The sequence below is a fragment of the Leguminivora glycinivorella genome, chromosome 12 (genome assembly GCF_023078275.1).
Source record: "Leguminivora glycinivorella isolate SPB_JAAS2020 chromosome 12, LegGlyc_1.1, whole genome shotgun sequence".
NCBI lineage: Eukaryota > Metazoa > Arthropoda > Insecta > Lepidoptera > Tortricidae > Leguminivora > Leguminivora glycinivorella.
The window spans coordinates 18,635,073-18,660,129 of record NC_062982.1 but is presented as its reverse complement, the minus strand read 5'-3'; the positions used below and the strand labels follow the sequence as shown (position 1 = coordinate 18,660,129).

The window sequence follows — 25,057 nt, the reverse complement described above, 5'->3', positions numbered from 1 at the left end:
GTGGTAGTTTTCTTCCAGCTCATTAATTATTTAGTTTCCTTCATCTGGCGACCGTTAAATAAGATGGAAATACTAAAAAAAGAACGTAGTGTAGCCAGGAGGCTTTTTACAATCGCGAAAAGTGAAATTAACGCTATTCTAGAGTCGGCAAATATCGACGATATCACCGCGGCCTTCAATAAACTCCAGCTTCGAGCCGATTCCCTGTTCAACGTTGACCAGCGTATAAAGGAACAGTGGCTAAAAACGGACGAGATGACTGAAGACGAAATTGACGAGGATTGCATGACCAGCGATAAGTATATAACCGACTGGGAGCGTATAAAAGTCATGTACGACAGCGTTTGCCGGAAGAATGAACGCGTGAAGAGGTCTCGCAAGTCTAGCGGCAGCGATGTGTCGAATAATACAGATAAGTCTCATCAATGTTGTGAGAAGTCGACATGCAGTACAGCATGTCATACAAGAAGATTTCGCCTACCAAAATTTGAGTTACGCAAGTTCGACGGAAATTCTAAAAATTGGATTAGTTTTTGGTGTCAATTTCAGAAAATCCACGACGACGAAACAATTGACGACGGAGATAAGTTTCAGTACCTCTACCAGTGCACTGTTCCAGATACTCCAGCACGAGAGATCGTCGAGAGCTTTCCGCCGTCGGGAGCTAACTACAAGAAGGCTATTGAGCAACTGAAGTCCAGGTTTGCGCGTGATGAAATGTTGATCGACATTTATGTGCGTGAGCTCCTTAACCTTGTACTAGCACAAGCAAAAGGTAATACTTCTTATAAATTAGGCCACTTATACGATAAATTAAATACGCAATTATTAGCACTGCAAAGCTTAGGTGTCACTATAGATAAATATGCTGCATTACTTTTCCCTTTAGTTGAGTCCGCCTTGCCCGAATCTGTTTTACGAGCATGGCAGAGATCCCATGCAACCGAGGAGAAAGGCGACGATCATCTGAACCGGCTTATGAAGTTCCTGAAACGCGAAGTCGAGTCGGAGGAGCGGATCCAGCTCGCGCGCAGCGGGATAGCATCGGGTGACAGTTTGCATAGCGTTCCTACTCAACAACCTACCGCAGCATGCTTTGTGTCCACGGAAGACGCAGGTAAGAAAATTTGTTGCGTTTGGTGTGAAAAGGCATCACATAGCAGCTTCGAGTGCTACAAGGCTAATAAAATGTCGTATGAGGCTAGGAAGGAAGTGTTAAATAAAAAAGGAGCATGCCTAATTTGTTTGAAACCGGTATGTGCCCTGACATTAAAACGTCAAGTCAAATTGAAAACGTGAAAAATTCGAATGTTGGAACGTCAAACTTAAGTAACAACGTAACTCAATATAAGGCTAGTACCACACTGTTGCAAACGTTTATGGCAAATATTGTCAGCGATAATAAATGTATACAGGTAGGATGTTTTATCGACTCGGGAGCGCAGAAGACATACTTACGTCGCGACATTATTGAAAGCTTAGGCTTGAAACCTATCGGTAACGAAATCGTGTCAAATTGCCTTTTTGGAGGAATAGAAACTGAAAAGGAACTGTTTCATACATACGCGATTACTTTAGGAAGCCGTGATAAAAAGTTTCAATGTACAATGACCGCGCGAGGGAAGTCAACGCTCTGTGGGTATGTTCCTCGTTTAAATATAAATCACGAGATGTTCAAAGAGTTGCAAAGGAATAACATCACGTTGAGCGACGTCGGCGACGCGGCCGCACCCGACATCGGGCTACTGATCGGCGCGGATCACGCAGGTGCCTTGCTCACTAAAAGTTTTCTGGAACTGAACAATAACCTCGTTGCGATTAAAACCAAATTCGGTTGGACTCTTCAAGGACCCATTATTACAAACGCATGCAGTGTCTTGACGAACGTAGTATTGGTGAATAATTTGCAGATATCAGAGCTTTGGGACTTAGAAACTCTTGGAATACGAGATCCAGCGGAAGTTGCGAATAAGGCGAAGACAGATACAGTCATAATGGATCAGTTTAGAGACTCGATCAAGATTAATGACGAAGGACGGTACGAAGTTGACTTACCGTGGAAACCAAATCATGGAGAACTCCTTGACAATAAACATTTAGCTGAAAAGAGACTGATGTCAACAACGCAGAAGCTAGAAAAGCTAAAAGAGTTTGATAACTATGGACATGTCTTCGAAGATTGGTTAAACGACGGCATAATCGAAGAAGTTGATGACGCATCGAAGCCTAAACACTACCTGTGCCATCACGCTGTCATTAAGAATACCAGCCTCACTACACGAGTTCGTCCGGTCTTTGACGCGTCAGCGCGAGATTACAACGGGAATTCGCTTAACTCGTTTCTAGAAAAAGGCTTGAATTGTCTGGAATTGATTCCAAAACTATTGATAAAGTTCAGAAAACATGCTATTGGGATAACGTCCGATATTAAAAAAGCATTCCTGCAGATATCATTGAAAAAAGAAGATAGAGAATATCTGTCATTCCTGTGGTGGAAGAATAATGAAAGGAAAGAGTTTATAACCTACCGCCATTGTCGAGTCGTATTTGGTGTAACTTGTAGTCCATTTCTTCTAAGTGCGACAATAAACTACCACTTAGAGAAGTACACCGAAGAGTTTAAGGATACAGCCAAACGACTAAGAGACTCATTCTATGTTGACAACTGTGTCATCAGTTTAGAATCGGAAGAAGAAGCCGAAACCTTCATAGAAGAAGCAAAAAGAGTTATGTCAGATGCGAAATTTGATTTAAGAGGTTGGGTGACTACTCCCATGTCCAAATGTATAGAAACTATTTCAAATGAAAATAACTTGTCTGTACTCGGCCTTATGTGGGACGTCAATATGGACCAACTATTCTGTAACGTCAACTTCGCACATGGTACTGGCATAAAAGAAAACGTTACAAAAAGAAGTTTGCTCTCTATAACTCAGAAAGTTTTTGATCCTGTCGGCTTGGCATGTCCAGTGACACTTGTACCTAAGCTAATATTACAGAAAACTTGGAATTTACGCCTGAGTTGGGACAGTGAGCTACCTGATAATTTACAAAAGGAATTTTTGGAGTGGTCTAAACATATTCACTTGCTGAACGACTGCCGAATCCCACGTCGACTTACTTGTAAGCCTATAGACAAATGTGAAAACAGTCTGCATGTCTTTTGTGACGCAAGCAAGGTTTCATTTGCAACTGCTATCTTCTTACGAAGTGATTATGAAGGAGAAGTCACTGTACAACTAGTCCAAGCCAAATCGCGCGTGTCCCCAATCCATGAGGTCAGCATACCGCGTTTGGAACTGATGGCAGCATTGATTGCTACACGGTTATATCTTCAGGTTAAACAAGCCTTAGATATGTCAAACTGCCGCGTTTTTTTCTGGACTGACGCAAGTGTAGCTTTTACCTGGATTACTACTGAAGGTGATTGGAACATATTTGTCAAGAACAGGGTTAAAGAAATCCGACAGCATACAAACGTGGAAGATTGGCGTCACTTACCAGGCATAATGAACCCTGCCGACTTACCATCTAGAGGCTGCAACGCCAAACAACTGCTGAAAAGCAAATGGTGGGAGGGACCTGCCTGGCTAAAAGCAAAAGAAAGTGAATGGCCTAAATCTCAATTAATCGTAGATGAGCGAGAAGTTAACAAAGAAATTAAGAAAGTAGTTCTTGTTAACACTACTACAGACTATAGTACATTCCTGTCTTCGCTAACCTACTTCTCCAAATACACTATGATAGTGAGGATGGTAGCATGGATATTGAGATTTTCGTACAACTGTAAAAATGCAGAAGATAAACAGAGTAGTGAACTGACCTGTGAAGAGTTCCAGAGTGCTGAGAAGAGGCTCCTGAAGATTCTTCAGACCGAAAGGGCAGAAGTAGATCAAAAAAAGATGAACAATTTGAAGATGTTTAAAGACGAAGAAGGCTTACTGAGGATTCGCACTAAATTAGTTCTCAGCGACGAGCCTTCTGACTTTGTCTGTCCGATTTACTTGCCGGGCAAACATGTGATTATTCAAAGATTAGTTGCTTCCAAACATCGTCTTATGTACCATGCCGGTCCTACTATACTATTGGTAGCCCTCAGAGAGAAATACTGGATCACAGGTATAAGAAGACTCGTCAGCTCGACCGTCTCCAAATGCATACCCTGCAAGCGGCTCGCGGTGAAGCATGCTGATACACCTTTACCACCTTTACCTCGTGACAGAATAAAACCAGCTGCCGCTTTCGAAGTGACAGGTATAGACCTAGCCGGTCCACTTTTTCTGCGGTCGGGAGGGAAGGTATGGATAATTTTATTCACCTGCGCTGTTTACCGAGCCGTACATCTTGAACTTACCAAATCGTTGACGACAGAAGCATTTCTCATGGCCTTACGGAGGTTCATCGCGAGGCGTGGAAGAGTTGACACGATATACACTGATAATGGAACCAACTTCCACGGAGCTGATAACCTTCTTAAGGGTTTGGACTGGCAAGAGATTGCGGCCTATTCCAGCGTGAGGAACATTAAGTGGAAGTTCAGTCCTCCTGCAGCACCGTGGTGGGGGGGTTGGTGGGAGCGTTTGATACGTTTTCTCAAGGACCTCCTTAGACGAAACTTAGGCCAGAAGATATTAGCATACGAAGAGCTGATGACTTTGATGCACGATTGTGAGGCTTTGATCAATTCAAGACCTTTAACCTACGTCGCGGACAACTCCGATAAGCTAAAACCCATCACTCCCGCGTGCTTCACACAAGGGCTTCCTTCGAGCGAGATGCCGGACTTAGACCAGCTCGATCATGACTCACTCAACAGGCGCCTCAGGTATCTTCATAAGTTGAGGGAAGATCTACGAGAAAGGTTCAGGAACGAGTACATCGGGATGCTCATCCAGAAGGGCAAGGAGAGGGACTCTCATTTAAGGGTAGGTGATGTAGTTTTAATAGAGACAGACTCTAAGCGTATTAAGTGGCCTTTAGGGAGGATTGTAGAAACCTTTGCTGGTGCTGACGGTTACATAAGAGTAGCCAAGGTACGCACTGCTGATGGAGAGTATACACGAGCAGTTCAACGTTTGTACCCACTTGAAGTGCCATCAGACACAATATAAGGAAGAGTTTTGGGCCTCTGCCCCAAAAGGTGGGAGAATGTTACGAACTCTTTTAGTGTTTGTGGTCAAGTTAAATGTCAAAATATTTAAATTTATGTTTTCTTATTGATTGTTATGTTCTTCTGTATGTCACTCTAGGAATAAATGGCGAAACGTATCGTGGTAGTTTTCTTCCAGCTCATTAATTATTTAGTTTCCTTCAATTATAAATGGGAAAGTGTGTGTGTCTTTTTGTTTGTGCATCTTTCATGTAGCGACGAATTGACGTGATTTTTTAAGTGGAGATAGTTGAAGGGATGGAAAGTGAAATAGGCTACGTTTTACCCCACACTTCCTTAAAATGGGAGGTGGAAGTTTGTATGGAATATTCCGCAATTTTAGAATTTAAAGCGAGCGAAGCCGGGGGCAAAAGTTAGTTAAATTATAAAAGTAGGGAGCCAGCTTGCCTGTAATAATATTATGATAACATTAAATCAAATGTGTACGAAATGCGGACGGGCATGTCGCTCCCGGATAGGTCTATATAGTCACGCGAGGCGTTGTCTCTCGCATTCAGACGCTGCTTAAATCATCTGTCAAGACGTAAGAGGCCTTATGAGTGAGTGAACATTAAATCAGCTAATTTTATGATCGAAACTAAAACTCACCTAAAAATACATACATAAGTATGTATACTAAATATGTATGTAAGACATACCTACAAAAATAGATAAGTAACAGCAAATATCACCATCACGTAAAAAAAATATTACTGACCCTAATTACTTACAAATCGAATCAGAATCATCTGACATGTCAATCAGTCAATTGATTGGTCGTATTCCCAGCCACAGACTTACAAAAGTACTAATAAAGTACACTTGGAAGAATTACAAATAAAGAATGTAGTTTATATTGAAGGTACAAATAGAATCGAATGCAGTGACCGTTATAGTATTGGTAACGAGAGATTTGGAAATGTTTCATGAAAACATACGGAATGTTATTTTGTTATGAAACGCTATCAACTTGTCTTATACTCAGTTTACTTCTCATGTAGGGTAAGGTGGTTGACAGTGGGTCGCTGGGGCACAATAGGTCACGCACACTACGACGAATCCGCCGCGTGAATTACGCGCCGTGGATACCTCTGGCCACGGGACCGCGCGAACAGAACATCGTGTGCAGGTGTGAACGTGATATCACTCCGCGGGCAGCATATTTACGTAAGTTGAAATTTATCGTAAATTTTCGAATTATGTGCCACTGAATGTTTTGTTATCGTTTTTATTACTTACCTTAATTAAAAAGCTATTGTGTGTTTAAACATTTTCCGCTGTAATTTTTTTTTCTATTTGTTTTTAATTATTTGACCCATATGACCCAGTGTCAACCCACACGCCAAAAAAATTAAGTACACAATGGGTCAGATTTAGTAGACATTGCTATGTTACAGACTGCCGCGAAAAAGGGTCACCTGTAGAAAAGAAGGCAGAATACCAAACGAACGAGTGGAAAAATCATTGGCTGCCATTAAATAACCTAACCACAAAATTAAAATTTTGAAAAAACCCCGACCGCGACATAGTAGACCGATTTTCATGAAACATGGTTAAAAACACTCCCGACTAACTCAGCTTTCAGACAAAAACAACTAAATCTAAATCGGTTCATCCGTTCGGGTACGATGCCACAGACAGACACACCCACAGACAGACAGACAAACAGACAAACAGACAGACAGACAGACAGACAGACAGACAGACAGACAGACAGACATACATACACACAGACAGACACGTCAAACTTATAACACCCCGTCGTTTTTGCGTCGGGGGTTAAAAACCGCCCATATCACCACCCCGTACATTCCACAACCCCATCGGTTAAAAAACATCTCAATCACACATTCGCACGTAAGCATCTCTAATTGGTTTAAATCAAATACGAATCATCACACCATACATCAAACACGACCAAATATTATAGACCCCTCTATGTCTGTTAGCACTTTGAAAACCGTGCACAACTCAAAGGTTGCGTGGGGTCTCCTTAAATTGGTTGTGATAATGCGTTAGTCTCTTGTTTTTTTTGTTCGGCGCTGAACCGTCATAGAGCCCTATAGCTTAGTTCTATAAAGTCGTAAGTCCTTATAATTTTCATATGTTTTTTGTCGTTGTGGGACTAGGGTGTATGTTGGGCATACATACAGGCCTGAATAGCGGCGCGATGAAAGCTTATAATCTCGTTCGTTATGAGCGGTGCGCGTACGCATATGGTCGAGCCACTGGTGTTGAGCAGTTATACTGTACTCGTATATTTTCTTATGCTTGCTTCTTTTTCAGGTGCTCCCTGGTGCAGCTAAATATGGGTAAGATAGCCTTAGAATTACATAGCTGTAATTAAAGTTACTATTTTTTGCCAAGCGACCTACTACTTTAAAGGACGTCATCTTATATTGTCCGTGTTTACTTTTTTTTGTGCAGCCGGATTAATTTAACGAAAACCTCTTCATCATTATTCATCATTAAAACCTCTTCAATCGGTAAAAAATATTATGACGCTACGGGAGCGAAAATGCTAAAATGGAAAGGAGTTCCCCTTTCAATTTGGGAATTTCAGTTAAATACTAGTGTTATTAACTAGATTTATCGAAAAAAAAAATGTCCATTAAAAACAACTCAGTTAAAAGATATTGCGAAAAATTTTTTAAAATCGAGGTTCCGCTCTCGACTGTTTCCTCCTTCAAAACTTATTTAAACGGAACTGTATTTGTGAATCTGAATAACAATGAAATAATCTGTGTCGGACCGTTTAGATTTTTTGGCTAATTGTTACCGATCTTGAGTATCATACCTTTTTTTGAGCCATATTGAAAATAGCCGTTTTTAGAATTTTTTGATTGGCTCTAGCGTCTTTTAACATAAAAATAAAAAAAATCAAAACGGTCCGACACAGATAAAAAATAATAGTAATCTGTGTTGAAAAAATCATTGCTCTATCTTCAAAACCCAAGGAGGAAATAGTCGAGAGCGTTTGTATGGAGAATTGACCTGTAACGTATCGTCTTATGCAAAGTTTATTTTTTAAGTCACAACCCCCAACCCCCGACCCAAAAAGGGGTTTTATAAGTTTGAAGTGTCTGTCTGTCTGTCTGTGACATTGTAGCTCCTGAACTGATGAACCGATTTAGATTATTTTTATTTTTTTGAAAGCTGAATTAGTCGGTAGTGTTCTTAGCCATGATTTTGTAATGTTTGATGGAAAATGGTCCACCATGTCGGGGTTTTTTTTGAGGTTAGTTTATCACCCGTAAAGTAGCCGTATGCGTACGCGCAGTTATCGCCGTGTGCCTGCTATACGGCCACAACTCAAAATTTTTAATTTTCTGGATTATTGCAGATTCGTATTCAAAATTGTTCAATTTACGACCTTATTTCGAGAGCCATAGTAGAAAAGGTCCTTAAGAGCCTTTTTCTCACAAGTGGCCGTATGGAATTGACCATCAATTGTCAGAAGATTCCCTGCAATACGGCCACTTGCCAGTTTGTTCGCATGTAAACCGACGGCCGTTTTGAGTTGTGGCTGTATAGCACACGTTTTAAATGTAAGTTTTGAGTTGCGTCCTAAAAACTTGAGTGATAATTGCGATAAATTCCTTTAAATATTGTGTCAAACAGTCAGTATCACACTTATTATTACAAAATTACTAGCCCGACGACGCCGAAACTACTACACAAAATCATGAAACAAATCTCAACTTTGTTTTCTTACAAGTGCAGTTCAATATGTCTCATTACTAAGGTCATAATTATTTTTACCAGTCAGTACACGTTGTTCTCTACTTAAATTATTAAAAAACTAGACTTAAGATATTGAACGGCATTTGTCGAAAGTGTCTTAGTTGTCAAAGCGGACCCCAGGCTCCCATGAGCCGTGGCAAATGCCGGAATAACGCAAGGAGGATGATGATTTGTCGAAAGTGTCTTAAGATCTGCCCTTTTTCCGCTAAACTTGGTTATGGGGCACTCGAAGGCACCATATAGGTGCACCGTCGGATCTGGGTGGTCACACTGTCACTCCACAGACTCGCACCATCTCCATCTGCACCACAAAGATGAGCAGTTTCCGATGCCTGTTCTGATACGGTTCAGCCGACACCAAACCTGTCGAGGCTCCTTAAATCACACTGGTCGGGCCCCAGTATCGAACTCGTACAGCTCTGTAGGAAGAGCTCTGGCTACCCAGTCCATTATCCATGCCTCTAAGGGGCTTACTTGTGACCCACTTTAGTGGAATTCAATTTGGGGGGGTAGTCGAGACTTCAGTCTGAGAACCTTTAGCGCGTCGAGGTCTCGGTGGATGGGGAAATTAGTGTCTCCTCGAATCTTGGCGATTTCACGAAATAGGCACTTTTCTCGGCGGAAGTTTAGAGGCAAAATATGAGTCAGCACCGGCAACCAGTGTGTGGGAGTTGGTTTTGGGCAGCCTCTGATGAGTCGCATAGTGTGGATTAGCTGGGCGTTACCGCGGTAGTATGGGTGCTGTTTAGCCACACCGCTGAGCAGTACTCGGCAGAGGAGTAGACTAGGGATAGCGCGGTTGTCCGAAATGTTGCTGCGCTGACACTCCAGGTAGTTCCAGTAAGCTTGTGAATGATGCTGTTCCGCTTCGCAGAGAGGCTGGTCAGGGTGTTCCTTGAAATTCAGGCTTCTATCCAGAGTGACACCAAGATACGTAAGCTACAAAGTTTTATTTGTTTCAATTTTAAATAATTAATATTATTTGGTAATGACGTAATATAATGTTGATGATTATAAGGTAGTTACACATAATTATTGCTGTCGTTACTGTCAAAGTTCGTAAATAAAATTATTTTAACTATTTGATGTTTTTTCATATATATTTTCATGATACCTTTATCGAATAATATCGTTTAATTTTGGACGCATCTCAAAATCATAAAAAAATGTTTCTGCAATACAGCCATAACTCTAAATACCTGTCTTTAAGGCATTGTATCTTAAAAAAAAGATTTTTTTTGCAAAAAGTGGCGTGATCTTATGGAGGGTTATATCATTCCGAGTAAAAATAGCTAAATTTCAAATTCATAGACCTAAAACTCAAGAAGTAAGATCCTATTTAACAGCCTCAACTATACTCTCAAAACTTTGAGACGCGATTTCTCGAAAAAATGGTTTTTTGAATTGTGGCCGTATAGCAGGCACACGGCGTTATAATTCAATTCGGTAGCCGCGCGGTACTAATTTGTTCGCGGCGCCTATTAGCCACGCTTGCGCACAGCAGTTAGCTCTCATTACTACATCTAAGCAGAGCTTATAATTTTAAAATTATCAGACATCCCCCATTATTTTAATTTTAACATTGTAACATTGTGAAATTTGTGATATTAAATAAAGCCATTCTATGTCTATGTCTATGTCTATGTCTAATGTTGGTTTCATATTGAGGAATTAATTATGAAATTTAAAAAATATTGTAACATACGAGTAATATAAGCCAATACCTACGAGAAAACTATAGGGCGAAACGGTTGGCAAAAAAAAATCGGGAAATATTTATACCTAATACCTTTCAATAATTCCAATGATATTGATAATTATCGACGTCATGAGTAGGTATCACTCATATTAATGGAAATATTTGAAATTCTACCGATCAGGTAGCTCATTAATGTGAGGTCTTATACAATTTATGCACATTTTTTTAACAAAACATAATTCGCAGTATGCTACCTTGTAATACGAGTACCTCACAAATGTCATAGAATAAAAAAAATTCTAATTTTACTTCCTAAACGGTGAAAAATGTGCCTAGCGACTATAATTTGGCAGGTACAGTCTTTCTAATAACCTACTACGGTTTTAAGATGTACCTACCTAATATTTTGTATTTAGTTTATTTTAGCCTTCAGTACCCCATACATACATTTACTTGTTAAAATAATATTTGCCTCATTAGGAAACAGTTTATACACTACCTTATTTTTCTTAAAACCGTTAAATCTGACTATACAGTGTACACCCGTTACAAGATGCAACACGATCTAAACACAAACAGATGCCACAAACGGAATCAAACCCGCATGCGATCTCTATCAGCCAAGAACGCGTGATGTCGCATAATCATATCGTACGCCAAAAGTATGAGCTTCCTGGGGTCCTATTCTTGAGCCGCTCGACAAAATTTCGTTAGTCGAGTTGTTAAAAGTGACAAATAACGACTGTACTTAGATGTCTACGGACTTACTAAAAATCACGGGCAATCCTTGCAACCGCACATAGAGATAATAGCTAAAAGTAAATGAAACAGCAAAAGTTTCAACGAGTGCCATTGGCACATCCTTTTAAAAATCTGTAAGACTACCCTTAGCAGTTATGTTTATAATAAAAAATCATACATGGCTTTCAAGTACAATAAAGAATCCTTTCCATCAGAAATTCTGATAAAAATAGTTACTACCTAAATTATAAGGACCCTATTGGCACTGAACATTACATAAATTGTATAATTTTTATAATTCTAAGTTAAAAAATGATGAACCAAATCGGCAAAACGGTAGCCTCTATTGTACATACAAGGTTTGACTGGCACCCTGATATCTCTCATTTTGTCTAAAAAATCAGCGGATTTCAAAATGTTTCCGCTTATTTAATAACATTTTAATAATCGATTAGTAATCCATAACATCATTCAACAACGCACCAACAAAGACGTCAAAAAGTCACTCAATCCGACAGTGATAAAGACGTCACAAAAAGTCAGAATAGCCTCCTGTCAAAGGTGCGAAATGTCACAAAAAACAGACAAACAGACAGACAGTTACAGATTAGACGCAACCCCCTTTTATTATAAATATATTAAGATATTATCTGGGCTCGCACAAAAAGTCGCCTTTTAAATTGCGTTTAATCCTTTCATCCTTTATTTCACGGTAGCAACTTTGAAGCAAACGAAAACACATCCTATGTATTGAATATAAGTTTGAACTTTGTACAAATTAAATTTACACATTCGGAGTTTGTAATAGAAGATATTTTGCAAAGGGATGGTGCAGTTAAAATCAAATTTAAATCTTATTTTCAAGCTATTAAGCTTTGCATTATTAAAAGATATATAGTAACGGGTAAAGGTTTAAAAGTAAATGTAATAAAATCGTTAAAAGATGTTACTTCTCATTTAGAACAATGAAGCCGTTTAATAAGGAAGGGAAGTATGAATGACTTAGCATAGATAAACACAATGAGATTTCTGATGCATAAAAGGATTTATCTTTTAATACGTCTGCACGTTTACACTTCTTGTTTATAACATGAATTTCATACAGGGGTGTCATCTGTTTTAAAATTTGGTTTATCCCAAAACAAGAATATTAATAATTTGTTTTACCAATAATTCCTTACACGCCTAGGTAAAATATTTATGATTCTAGAAGAACGAGGCTTGTGATATTTTTTATAAAACTAAAGACCTCAGTAAATTTTAAACAAAATAAAAAAAAATACTAATTTTCCTCACAGTGCATCTGTGATAACCAGAGATCGGACGGATTTGCGACATTCTTAGGCCCACTTGCACCAACCACTTAACTCAAGGTTAGTGGGCTGTCATCTGTCAAATTCCATATAAAATGGTGGGTTAACCCTCGGGTTAACTTTCCATTTTCGTTGGTGCAAGTGGCCCTTAGTGACTTACGTCATTTATAGACTTTTAGTATGAGATGACGCACAAAAATCCGATCTCTGGTGATAACTGACAAAAATCATCACATACTATGAAATAAACGACAGCCTAAAATATCGGACTAAGGAAATAATAAATCCATCATCAAAACCACAAATACCCGATCCAAAGCGCCATCGCTCCATTAGCATCAAAACAAAAACAACAATAAATAATATCCACACTAACCACGAACACCCTAAGGATATAAATAATAATTAATCCAACACAATAATTGTTCTCATAACATTAATTGTTCGAAACAAAGGGCGAGGTACAAATAGATGATATCTTTAGAAGCGTTCCAACTACCGACACTGTGCTACTTGGCAATGTTACGCTTGAAGACTTTTGACTAGAGATGCCCCGTAATAGTACTATTGGCCGAATACAGAATATTCGGCACCCACTCTTGGTCAAAAAGGTACTGAATATACGGCGACCAAATATTCGGCATGATACTTGCTATGAATATTTACTGCACACTTTCTCTGAAAATTGTTCGCCAAAAAGCAGAGCGTTTACCTAATAAATTGTTTAATAAGATAACGTATTTGTTACTCAGAACTATAAAATGTTGTTTAAAATTATAGTGAATGTTGTGAGTCAGCCAAATCAACACCATGATAAAATATTTTAATTGAACGATTTGTTGATTGTTTCACAACTTTCCAAGAATACTTTTTAAATATATTGAACATTTTTATTCCATTATTTTGTTTGTAGGTACTTAATGTAACAGATACATGGTAATTCTGACAAACAGTAGGCAGTATTCGGCCGAACACAAAATATAATACTCAACAAAATGGCTGCCACGGCCGAATACCGAATAGTTGGCGAATATTCGCGGTATCTCTCTAAACACGGCGTTGCTCCTTGAGGTAGTCCGACTTGTTTTGGTTCACCGCCTTATGGTAGACAAAAAAAAACGTAATCTGCGTAATAGATGCAAATGTTTTGATGCGCCTTAAGTGAGATTTGACTTCTTTTGTTCGTTAAGTATTTATAATAGTGCATCGTCACACCTGTGATTTCTTGAATGCAAAATGTTAATTGCGTTTTTTTTTAAACTGGGCTTTATTAAATCAAATGCTTATGCTGAACCTGTTGTTAGAGGACATGAAGTGTCTTATAATTAATTAAAAATTATATTAACACTTTTAAAACTATTAGAAGCTTTTCATCATAGACAGGTCCATGCTTGCCAAATAATTATTTCATGAAATCATGATTTTTTCAACTTCATGTAAATTTATTAAGTATAAAATGAGTATCGGTTGTTGTAGTCTTCCAAATAGTTCCACACTATCCTCACTTTTATCTATAAACCTTCAAACGAAGCTTACAAACTTACAAAAATCAACGTCTGGAGCTTTGTGCCTACATTTTTTATAATAATTCTATTTTGTAAAAAAATAAAGAACTACCTCTTAAAATTCATATATGAGGTAAATATACGAATAATATAAGTAGTAAATATACGAATAAAATAAGATAAGTAGTTTAAAAATCCTATAAGTACATTAGGTCAAAACTCAGTTCTAATGTTCCACTCCATCCTCAGTATCCTCACTTCTAATCTATCTATAAAAACCTTTACCCGCGAAAATTCTTCACAAAAATCCAGTAACAAAACGGGCACCGTCCGTACGCATGCGCCGTCAGCCTTGTGCCGTTTGCGCACAATGCGCCGATAAGCGCAATTACGTGCGCCGCGAGATTTGGCGTTACATTCCTGGCGCCCGAGCTACTAACGAGACAGAGATTGTGCAGCTTTTTAAATTTTGGACTTAAGACTCTGAACCTTTTTTTTTAGATCTATTATTACATGTAGGATACTTGTAAGTATGTATTCGTGGGAAAGGCGGAGACAACTATATTGTACATACACAAAATCACACTTGTATCCCATAAAGGGGTAGGCAGAGCACATGAAAATATTAAAATTTAATTTCACAGCGACTCTTGGCAAATAAGAAGCTATAAATAATAAGCTATTAATTATAACTAAGTATTTACGAATTTTCTCTACAGCAAATTATTTTGCCAATTGTGCTCCTGTGTGAGTAGGTTCAACTAAGGTGCAGAGTTCTAGCAACGCGCATGGAACACCTCGGAAGTTGCAGGCGTCCGTATGATTAGGTATCTTTAGGGAGATCCTGCCAAGAAGTGGGAAGTATGCTTGTTTGCCACTCACATAGTGTAAAAAATGCAACAAAATGTTTTACCGATAGTTAATAATTACTTAAATTTCTTTGGACAGGAAATGTTCAAATATTTGATGATATTAGATAATAAATAATGTTGATTACTCCTATACTTAATAAATAAATAAATAATAAATAAATAAATATTACAGGACATTCTTACACAGATTGACTGAGGCCCACGGTAAGCTCAAGAAGGCTTGTGTTGCGGGTACTCAGACAACGATATATATAATATATAAATACTTATATATATAGAAAACATCCATGACTCAGGAACAAATATCTGTGCCCATCACACAAATAAATGCCCTTACCGGGATTCGAACCCGGGACCGCGGCGTAGCAGGCAGGGTCACTACCGACTGCGCCAGACCGGTCGTCAAACTTAATCCTAGTAGCAAATGCCGTGTCCACACACTCTTGCCACAAGCATCCTAGCTCCGTCCAGGGCTAGGTGTTCCCGATAGCATCTCACCTGCGGTCATCGCCGATGCGCAGATTCCATTCACGCGCGATTTTAGCCATGTTTGATTTAACACCAATTATGGGCTTCCTTGTTCGCTGGCATCGACGGGATTCTATTGGGTGATTTGGGATTTTTCGGATTTTATTTTAGCGCTTCCTGCTTCGCTAATTAAACTTCAAGGACTAGTAGCTCAGAAAGCCATTACCTTCCGAGAACTGATTTATAATATTTTTTAAACAAGTCGAAATTATTGACACATTTGCATGTAATGATATCTAAACGATGTGATATTTAAGACGATACGGTAGGGCTCAATTCTCCATACAAACGCTCTCGACTATTTCCTCCCTGGTTTTTGAAGATAGAGCAATGATTTTTTCAACACAGATTTTTATTATTTTTATCTGTGTCGGACAGTTTTGATTTTTTTGATATTCTGCTTTTTAAAGACTAGAGCCAATCAAAAATTTCCAAAAACGGCCTTTTTCATTGTGGCGCAAAAAAAGGTGTGATACTCAAGATTGGTAACAATTAACCAAAAAAGCTAAACGGTCCGACATAGATTATTTCATTGTTATTTAGATTCTCAAATTTCGTTCCAATTGATTAAGTTTTGAAGGAGGAAGAGTCGAGAGCGGAACCTCGATTTTAAAGATTTTTTTTGAAATATCTTTTGACTGAGTTGTTCTTAATGGACAATTTTTTTTTTCGATAAATCTAGTTAATAACACTTGTATATTTAACTAAAATTCCCAAGTTGAAAGGGGGGCTCCTTTCCATTTTAGCATTTTCGTTACCGTATCCTCTTAAATATCGCACGTGCATTTCAGTTCGTAAATTTATTAGCGCAAGAGAACGTTCTTAACAAAATCACCATTTTAAGAATTCCAAATTTAAAAATAGATCTCAGGCCTTATTGTAAAAATTTTAAACACTCGGTCAATGAATTTAGTCAACCAAAACAATACGCACTTACATTCAAAGTATCGTAGTAACTACATACGCAAAAATAATCGCCCATCACTAGTCGAGTAATAATTACACCGTTCAGCCCTCGTCAAATTAGTAATTAAAATAAACAAAAGCGGTCCCACATCGCAACCTTGCCGAACACCTATTTCCCAATTCAATATGACAATAATCAATAAAATGCATACGAGCGGTTGTAATCGATTGTCTTGTCCAAGCACGGGCCGAGCTATTGTACAGTTTTTTCCATATTTCCACAGTGAAGGGAAGGGACTGTGTGAACGCCGCAAGGTTAACGTTGTCAAACGCTTATGATAGATCCGTGCTGCGGAAAATTTTTAAAGCTACCAGTTCCTTCAACTTTATTAAAAGTACTTTAAGTCTATTGTGCGTTGAAGCTGCCTGTTCATGTTTTCATGCAGTAATTGCAGGTCGTGCTAAGGCGATTGTTGTATAGTTTTTTCATCTTTATGATGTATCAATTGTTTTATTGTTTTGCAGGCTTCTGTTTTTGCGCGTGATAAGCTTGAAGTATTATTAAAATAGCTAATTAAATATACGTGATTTATAATTATTATATAATTATATCGTAACTGTTTCATTCGTAATGAATTTTGAAATAAGAAGAATATTATTCGAATGCAACTAGGCTGTTATGGTAACGGCATTTGTAGGATGTGATGTGTATTATGCATATTGGCCAACTAGACTTCCTTTATTGTAAACGGTATCGATTTAGAAACAATATCACTAGAAATCTCAAGGGATGACGACGAGCGGGCGCTGGCTCTGGTTATCTTCACGATCTCTAATAATTCTTAAGGAGGAGTAGGTACAGTTTTTTAAATTTTTTTGAGTTTTTAGTCCATTATTAATTTGGTTTAAATAGTACATTACGATACAAGTGCGTAAAAAAGGAAGTTCGAATTTCCTTTTCGCACGTGTATCGAACGACGTTTTTCAGTAAAGATGGACCTCCGAAGTTTCGACCTGACATGTAATGAACCACTTTTCGCACTAGTGCGTAAAAAAAACACCATCTGTACTGAAAAAATATTAATAGAAATCTTGAGAACTTATTAAATAATTATATGAATATGAAATTTTAAAACGGACCTTTTAAAAAAATATTTATTAAATAAGCTTTTTAACATTTTTCCAATAAAAATATCACTTTTCACACATCCATCTAGAACGAATATTTGACGTATCTATACATAACTAATACATACCATATTTGCGGAGGCTCAAACTGACGGCTTTGCAGTAATCATACGCAAGAAAGCGGCCTCATTACTGCGTAGAACCAGCGACAGCCCAACCCGAATTCTGGGGATGATTGCTGCCCATGTAAGTTGCCCTATAATTTATAATATAATTAATTTAATTAAGTCTAACATAAGTTTTAAGTTTTAACTACTAACAAAAATGAGATCATTGTTATCTTAATGTAATAAAAAAAAACTTTAAATTGTGAATCTCTTCTCTATGAATAAGTGTGACAGAGGAGGTAGAGGTGGTTTAAAATGCGAAATCGACTGTGGTGTAAAAAGGGACGACTCCAGTTTTTTATTTTTTGTTGTAGACTGATCAGTTCAGTGAATTTGAGTAGAATTTGAACTCACGGCGCCTTAAAGTCGTGCATCGTTACTAGTACCTTTTTATGCGAAGGTTTAAAACAGTTTGCGCTACGATTAGTCGAATATCGTATAAATTATCGATTAACTGTCATACGAGTAACGTGAGACGAGGCGAGGTTAGACCCGTTGGCATTACATACGCGAAAATGATGACAGAAGTAGCGCCTTGTACTGGTGGCTACGAAAGTGCTTTACCTGGCAAAGATTATTTTAATGGTGATCACAACTGGATGAGACTAGCTCAGGATTGGGAATATTGGCATAAGTGGCGTACTAGAAGAGAGGCCGATGACAAAGAGGGCTGATGTGATTATGACGATTAACACTGAAAAGTGTTGAATATTTCATAAAATATAAGCAAACTTTAATTCAATGCTATTGATAAAAGAGTATTAAATCCTAAAGTGATCATTTTTGAACCCTCAGCATTTAGAAATGGATATTTTTTAATTAGCTGACTCATGTTCTAGAAATTAAATCTTATGCCTTGCCTTTGAAATTTTATGTATACAAATCGCTCTAACCAATTTCAGTGACGGACCAACCCTAAAATTGTAAGTAGGTAATGAAAAACAATTGGCTGTTTCAAATATTTCGGCTCGGCTAGTCCGAAACGATCCGAACGAAACTCGTGTCGATTTATTTAAAACACTATCTTCGGACGTGTTTTAGTTTAACGCCACTCGTTCCGAACTTCTTCTTTTCCACACATGTACCGTAATGTACTATTTTCCATCACTTGTCTCCGCCAAAGTCCGTGCGAGTCGCCGTCGCACGTAAATACTGCGCCGGGCGACATCAACGTCCACTCTCGCGCAGCGCGGCCCGATTACTTTATTAATTAAAACTAGTGTTGGGATGAATCTTCACTTCACTATCGATCTTATCGATATCGATGTGAATTCTCTTCTATAACTATTTCATATTTCATATTTGAGCGCTAGAGGGTCTACCACAGGGTGACCCAAAACGGCGGGTTCTACAAGATTTATTTTTATTTTCATCAATTTTAATTTATTTATTAGTCTTTAGTTTATAATAATTTATGGAATTTATTTCCGGAATAAAATCAATTACGTTTCATTTCATATAATTCATTGTAATCATGTTCATTTGTACAATTTGGTCTTACATTTCGTCAGGTAGGTAATTTTATTCTTGCTTTAAGTTCTATCCTTGACCTTAGTAATGTGTTCAAAAAATTTCCAAATCAAATATTGTTAAATCAAGTAGGTAGACATATCACGAAGCATTGTTTGACTCTCTTAGATTCTAACGACTAAAAAATAGTAAACCTATATTTTGTAACAGAAGCTGTCAATTAGAATTGACAGCTACTGTTACAAAATATAGGTTTCCATTTTTTTTCGTTGATCACTACAAAGAAACGTCAATTAAAACAATAACAACTAGACAAATACGAGAAAATTAATAGCTCAAGACATACCAAATTACCAATTATACAACTATGAATTACAAAATACGACTAAAAAACAATTAGCTACTTATTTGTTCCGTAAAGCAATTAAAAAAAGATCCAAGGTGTCAAAAGACTGTTATTTCGACCGGTTTACAAAACACTAGAAGTATTTGCTACAATATTAAGTCTAAGTTAATTTACTATTAATTCAAGAATAATAAACACGATTATATTAATAGTCCCCAATTAGTATAAACGTTTGTACTGTGTGACAAAATCTGATATTGCGAAAGCGCTATTATGTTACAAAGTTAAATAATTTAATGAAAAATAAGAAATCAGTACAAATTCGCGTTTATTGCAACATGTTATAGGTTATTTACAAGTTTAAGAAAAGCATTATATTTTTGTACATGCAACTGGACATAAGAATGCACATTGTGAGACATGCAGTCTTGCCAACTTGTCTAATAATGACACTGATTGACTTACTTTAGGCCACTTAGATAATGTTTGTTTTTCTTGATTTTAGGCCGTAATTTTAACAGGACTTTTGGAATATTTTGTAAATAGTGTAAACTTTACACGGTCAAGTGTTCTTATAACTGGATAACAATTGATTCCCTCTCAGTCTAATTAGTTACCTATCGTCTTTTATAAGAAACTTATTTGAATTACCTTTAACAATGGTGATTTTGGCTTTGCATTCCTCCAGAAGCATTTAATACGTCTTTGGCACCAATACTTTATTAAGTAATCTTTTTTTTACAAAATGTCACTCAGTAATATTTTATTCGATATGTTTTTTCCTGCATTTGATTCTTGATCTTCCTGGTAACACTGTATAAAACAAATAATTTTACTTTAGTACTCCTTTAACTTCAATTTTCTTTACCTTCAGTAGACTAAAAGTTATACATTAAAGCTTGTGGAGTAGGTATTAAGTTTAATGCTATGGTTTTATATTTCAGTTAATAAGGGACATGCCGCCTAAACTTCTGATCGAAGAAACTCTCCTTTATTTTTTCATTTTTTTTTTAATCCTTACAGTACACAAGGCTGACTTAATACCAAAACGCATAATTATTAGGCCTTAAGGTAACACACAGCAGAATTTAATTTTCCCACCAAATAAAAAAAAATCTCCAGTTACATCGGAACTGTGATCCCATCCCTACACCACTAGAGCGATAAAGGGTGGAACATATGATCGGTACTCGTATCTAAATAACGCTACAAATCGGTTTGTTTGTACAAGATCTCGAGATAAGGAACATAATCTAGTTAGCATTCGAGGTATCTCGGAAATCGTGTCGGACTAGATTTTGCTTAGTTATTTGCTGAAGACCTAATAGTCTTTACATATTTAGTATAGTCCTGGTAATATTGAACGGGATTTGTATAGACTTTATGTAATTTTTTTTTAGTTTAGCCTTATTTAATATTTATGCAAATTATGAAATCTGGGCCCGTACCACAGCACTTTTTTTTCCATCTGAAATACCGGCAGGGTTAGCACATGATTGCCGCTAGAGTATGTGGCTGCGAGATAGACTACCCATCCTTATGTCTTTAATCGTGTGCTAGGCCTACAGATAGGTACATAGTTTTTGTCTACCATGATCTTATTAATTCAAGATGCCCTTGAGTATGTCAGCATATATTATGTTAGATTAATACATATTTGTTTAAGATTTTGGTAATATTTCTTATACATTTTTTTCTAATTTACAAAAGGTATGGGTATAAGTTGACGAAAGAGATACTTGTTTGTACTGGCCGTGCAAACACGTAGGTATCTTTACTGAATTCAACCTGCATTACTCGTATGTAGGTACATTATTTGGAATAAATAATTGGATATGAAGTAGTTTCAATTTATTTACGTTAGCGTCGTCGGTGGCAAGAGTATTTATTATTTAATAGGCCTGAAACCCCAGATTTATTTGCCATCTAGACTTCTTTAGAGCATAAACACTATATTATGCCATAAAGTGACCATGACCGGTAGTTCACGCCGGACAGTGCTAATATACGATGCGACCACCCGCTTGCGCGATTCAGGACAAATCCTGGAGTTACGAGCGTCGTATTTTAAAGTGGGCTTATTCTAAAGTTCATAATTCACATATCAAAATGACATAGAAAACGTGTTGACTGTGGTACAGTCAGTATTAATAACAGCGTGCCATAAGTACTAGAGCGTCCCCTTAACTTGAGCTAGTCTTTGCAGATTTTTGCGCCTCGTCTCTTTAACAGTTTAGTTTTTATATCAGGTGCGCGTTAGCCTGTGTTTCTTTTCAATATTAGATTAGGTACTACTAGTTTAAATTTTAATAATTAATAAAGAATAAATAAATATTATAGGAATTTCTTACACAGTAAAGCAGCAGTCCCACGGTAAGCTCAACAAGGCCCGTGTTGTGGGTACTCAGACAACGATATATATAATACTAGCTTTTACCCGCGGCTTCGCCCGCGTAATAAAAGTATTCTTATTGAAACGTTTACAAAAAATAAGTCCCTGTCCCTGTCCCTGTCCCTGTCCCTGTCCCTGTCCCTGTCCCTGTCCCTGTCCCTGTCCCTGTCCCTGTCCCTGTCCCTGTCCCTGTCCCTGTCCCTGTCCCTGTCCCTGTCCCTGTCCCTGTCCCTGTCCCTGTCCCTGTCCCTGTCCCTGTCCCTGTCCCTGTCCCTGTCCCTGTCCCTGTCCCTGTCCCTGTCCCTGTCCCTGTCCCTGTCCCTGTCCCTGTCCCTGTCCCTGTCCCTGTCCCTGTCCCTGTCCCTGTCCCTGTCCCTGTCCCTGTCCCTGTCCCTGTCCCTGTCCCTGTCCCTGTCCCTGTCCCTGTCCCTGTCCCTGTCCCTGTCCCTGTCCCTGTCCCTGTCCCTGTCCCTGTCCCTGTCCCTGTCCCTGTCCCTGTCCCTGTCCCTGTCCCTGTCCCTGTCCCTGTCCCTGTCCCTGTCCCTGTCCCTGTCCCTGTCCCTAGTTATCAGGCTAGGAGGTGAACTTTGAAAAATCCTTTCTTAATGCTCCTCTTATGGCTGTTTTGGATATTTTAACCCTATTGCACTACAACAGGGGAGAAAATTTCTTTTCCACCTCATTAGATTTTAAAACGGTTGTATTTATCGTAATCAGCGACCCGATAAACCATAAAAACGATACCCATATTGTGTTTTTGACTTTACCCCCTTTGCACCCCTTTAGGGGTCAAAGTTTCAAAAAACCTGAAACATGTATTTAGTCATAATTATGTCTTTAGGAATCCTCCTGTGAAGTTCCGTATAAAATAGTCAAACTAATCTTCTTTCCCCATACAAACTTTGAACCCCCATTTGAGTCCCTTAGGAGGCGAATTTTGAAAAATCCTTTCTTAGTGCTCCTCTACACTATATAAGGAACCTACGTGCAAAATTTGACATCTCTAGGACCAGCGGTTTCAGCTGTGCGTTGATATGTCAGTCAGTCAGTCAATATCTTCTTTTATATATATTTTTGATATTTAAACCCCATCGCACCACAACAGGAGAGAAGGTATTTCACTTCCGCCTCGTTAGATTTTAAAAACGTTGTATTTATCGTGATCAGCGACCCGATAAACCATAAAAACGATACCCATATTGATTTTTTGACTTTATCACCCCCTTTTCACCCTTTTAGGGATTAAATTTTCAAAAAACCTGAAACACGTATTCAGTCATATGTCTTAAGGAATCTTCCTGTGAAGTTTCGAATAAAATAGTCAAACTAATCTTGTTTCCCCATACAAACTTTGAACCCCCATTTGACCCCCTTAGAAGGTGAATTTTGGAAAATCCTTTCTTAGTGCTCCTCTACACTATATAAGGAACCTACGTGCCAAATTTGGAATCTCTAGGAGCAGCGGTTTCGGCTGTGCGTTGATATGTCAGTCAGTCAGTCAGCTTCTTCTTTTATATATTTAGATATATTTATAGAAAGCATCCATGACTGAGAAACAAATACCTGTGCTCATCACACAAATTAATGCCCTTACCGGGATTCGAACACGTGACCGCAGCGTAGCAGGCAGGGTCACTACGCGCTAGGCCAGACCTAGTCTAAATAATGTAGAAGTTACTTTTCTTTCAACCTCGTACTTATTAACAGTAGGGTTGAGACTTGCGCCATTTCATTTGCTATGCCTATCGTTTTGGGAATACAGGCATGAGTTTGTATATATTTGTAATATGTATAGATGGAGCTATTTATGTCATGTTATGTTTGAGCGCAACTGACATCTGTGGTTGCCCTCCACAGAATTAGATTTATATAGAAGAAACAAGTTCATCTATTTGTATGGCGGCCGAGCGTGATTTTAAATATTTCTCAGGCCCTTGAGTGTCCCTAATTTTTATGTTATTGCAATTAAATATCACGTAACAAGGCATTTGGGCATATTCAGAATTTGGGACACCCCAATTAGCGTAAGTTGTTAACAAAAATTTACTTGCTGTCACTTTTGTGACGACAATTAAGCATAAAATCTATCTAAAAATTTACTTTTTTCACATTCTGAATGTAGATTATCGCTCAAAATTTATGTAATTAACACAAAAACAATATTTTTATAAAAATTTCTTGCTTAGTTATCGTCATAAAACTGACAGTGAGTTAATTTTTGTTAACAACTTACGCTAATTGGGGGGTCCCAAATACTGATAATGCTTATTTACAATGATTTTGTTAACTTCAACTTACCAAAATTGACGCCCGAAAGCTGCAAGCTGCGATTAAAGACGGACAACTCAGTGAAGTTTAAGCGCAAAGAACCATTATTATTATTAAATTTGAATTTCTAAATCAAGAGACAGGATGGCGGCGATATATTTCCAGGATTCCTAATACTTTATGGTATAATCTTCTACATTTCCGGTTCCGAGACCAGTTTACATATAATTAAATGCATGTCTTCCTCCCTTCCACGATGTGGGGTCAGTAATTAAATGCAAGTGTGGAGCAAATTAGTGTGCAGATATTAATTTGTTTAGTGGTCAATAATTATTTTAGAATGCTTATTAAGAAGTATACTTATATTAAATTAAGTTATTCTTAACTTCCTTATTGATAATAAAATTGTATGATTAAAATATTTAAAAATATTTGCTACTTATCTACTTAAATTAACCTTTTTTATGTTTATAATTCTTGGTTTAATGTTTCCTTAATGAATGGTAAACCTTTTTTGAGCTTACATTAGGATTTATGCATACATTTTTGCATTTATTATTATTTCCCGTGTGACGAGTTAAGAATTTCACCACCCCCTTTCGTCACGTGGTTCAATTGTGATGTGGGCGATGGACTAGCAACCTGTTATTGCAATATCCCAATTTTGTTATTTCGACCTCTTACTTGCTAAAAGTGACCCTGAAACTTGAGCAATTTCAAGTGCTTTTAGAAATATGTACATGCTTGAGTAGGACTAACTATGAACTGGTCGCGCTAATGTCTTACTTAGTCACATTATTTTGCAGTATTATAGTATTTACAACGGTAA

At 37.8% G+C, this 25,057-nt stretch overlaps 1 protein-coding gene across 1 annotated transcript; it reads left to right on the top strand.

Annotated features, from left to right (window-relative positions):
* The first annotated feature begins 255 nt into the window (after positions 1–255).
* Positions 256–7,496, top strand: LOC125232033. Its single transcript, XM_048137644.1, has 6 exons — positions 256–453; positions 550–775; positions 890–1,117; positions 1,681–5,033; positions 6,151–6,278; positions 7,436–7,496. The coding sequence occupies exons 1-6, from the start codon at positions 256–258 to the stop codon at positions 7,494–7,496; spliced, it is 4,194 nt and encodes a 1,397-aa protein (XP_047993601.1).
* The last annotated feature ends 17,561 nt before the right edge of the window (positions 7,497–25,057 follow it).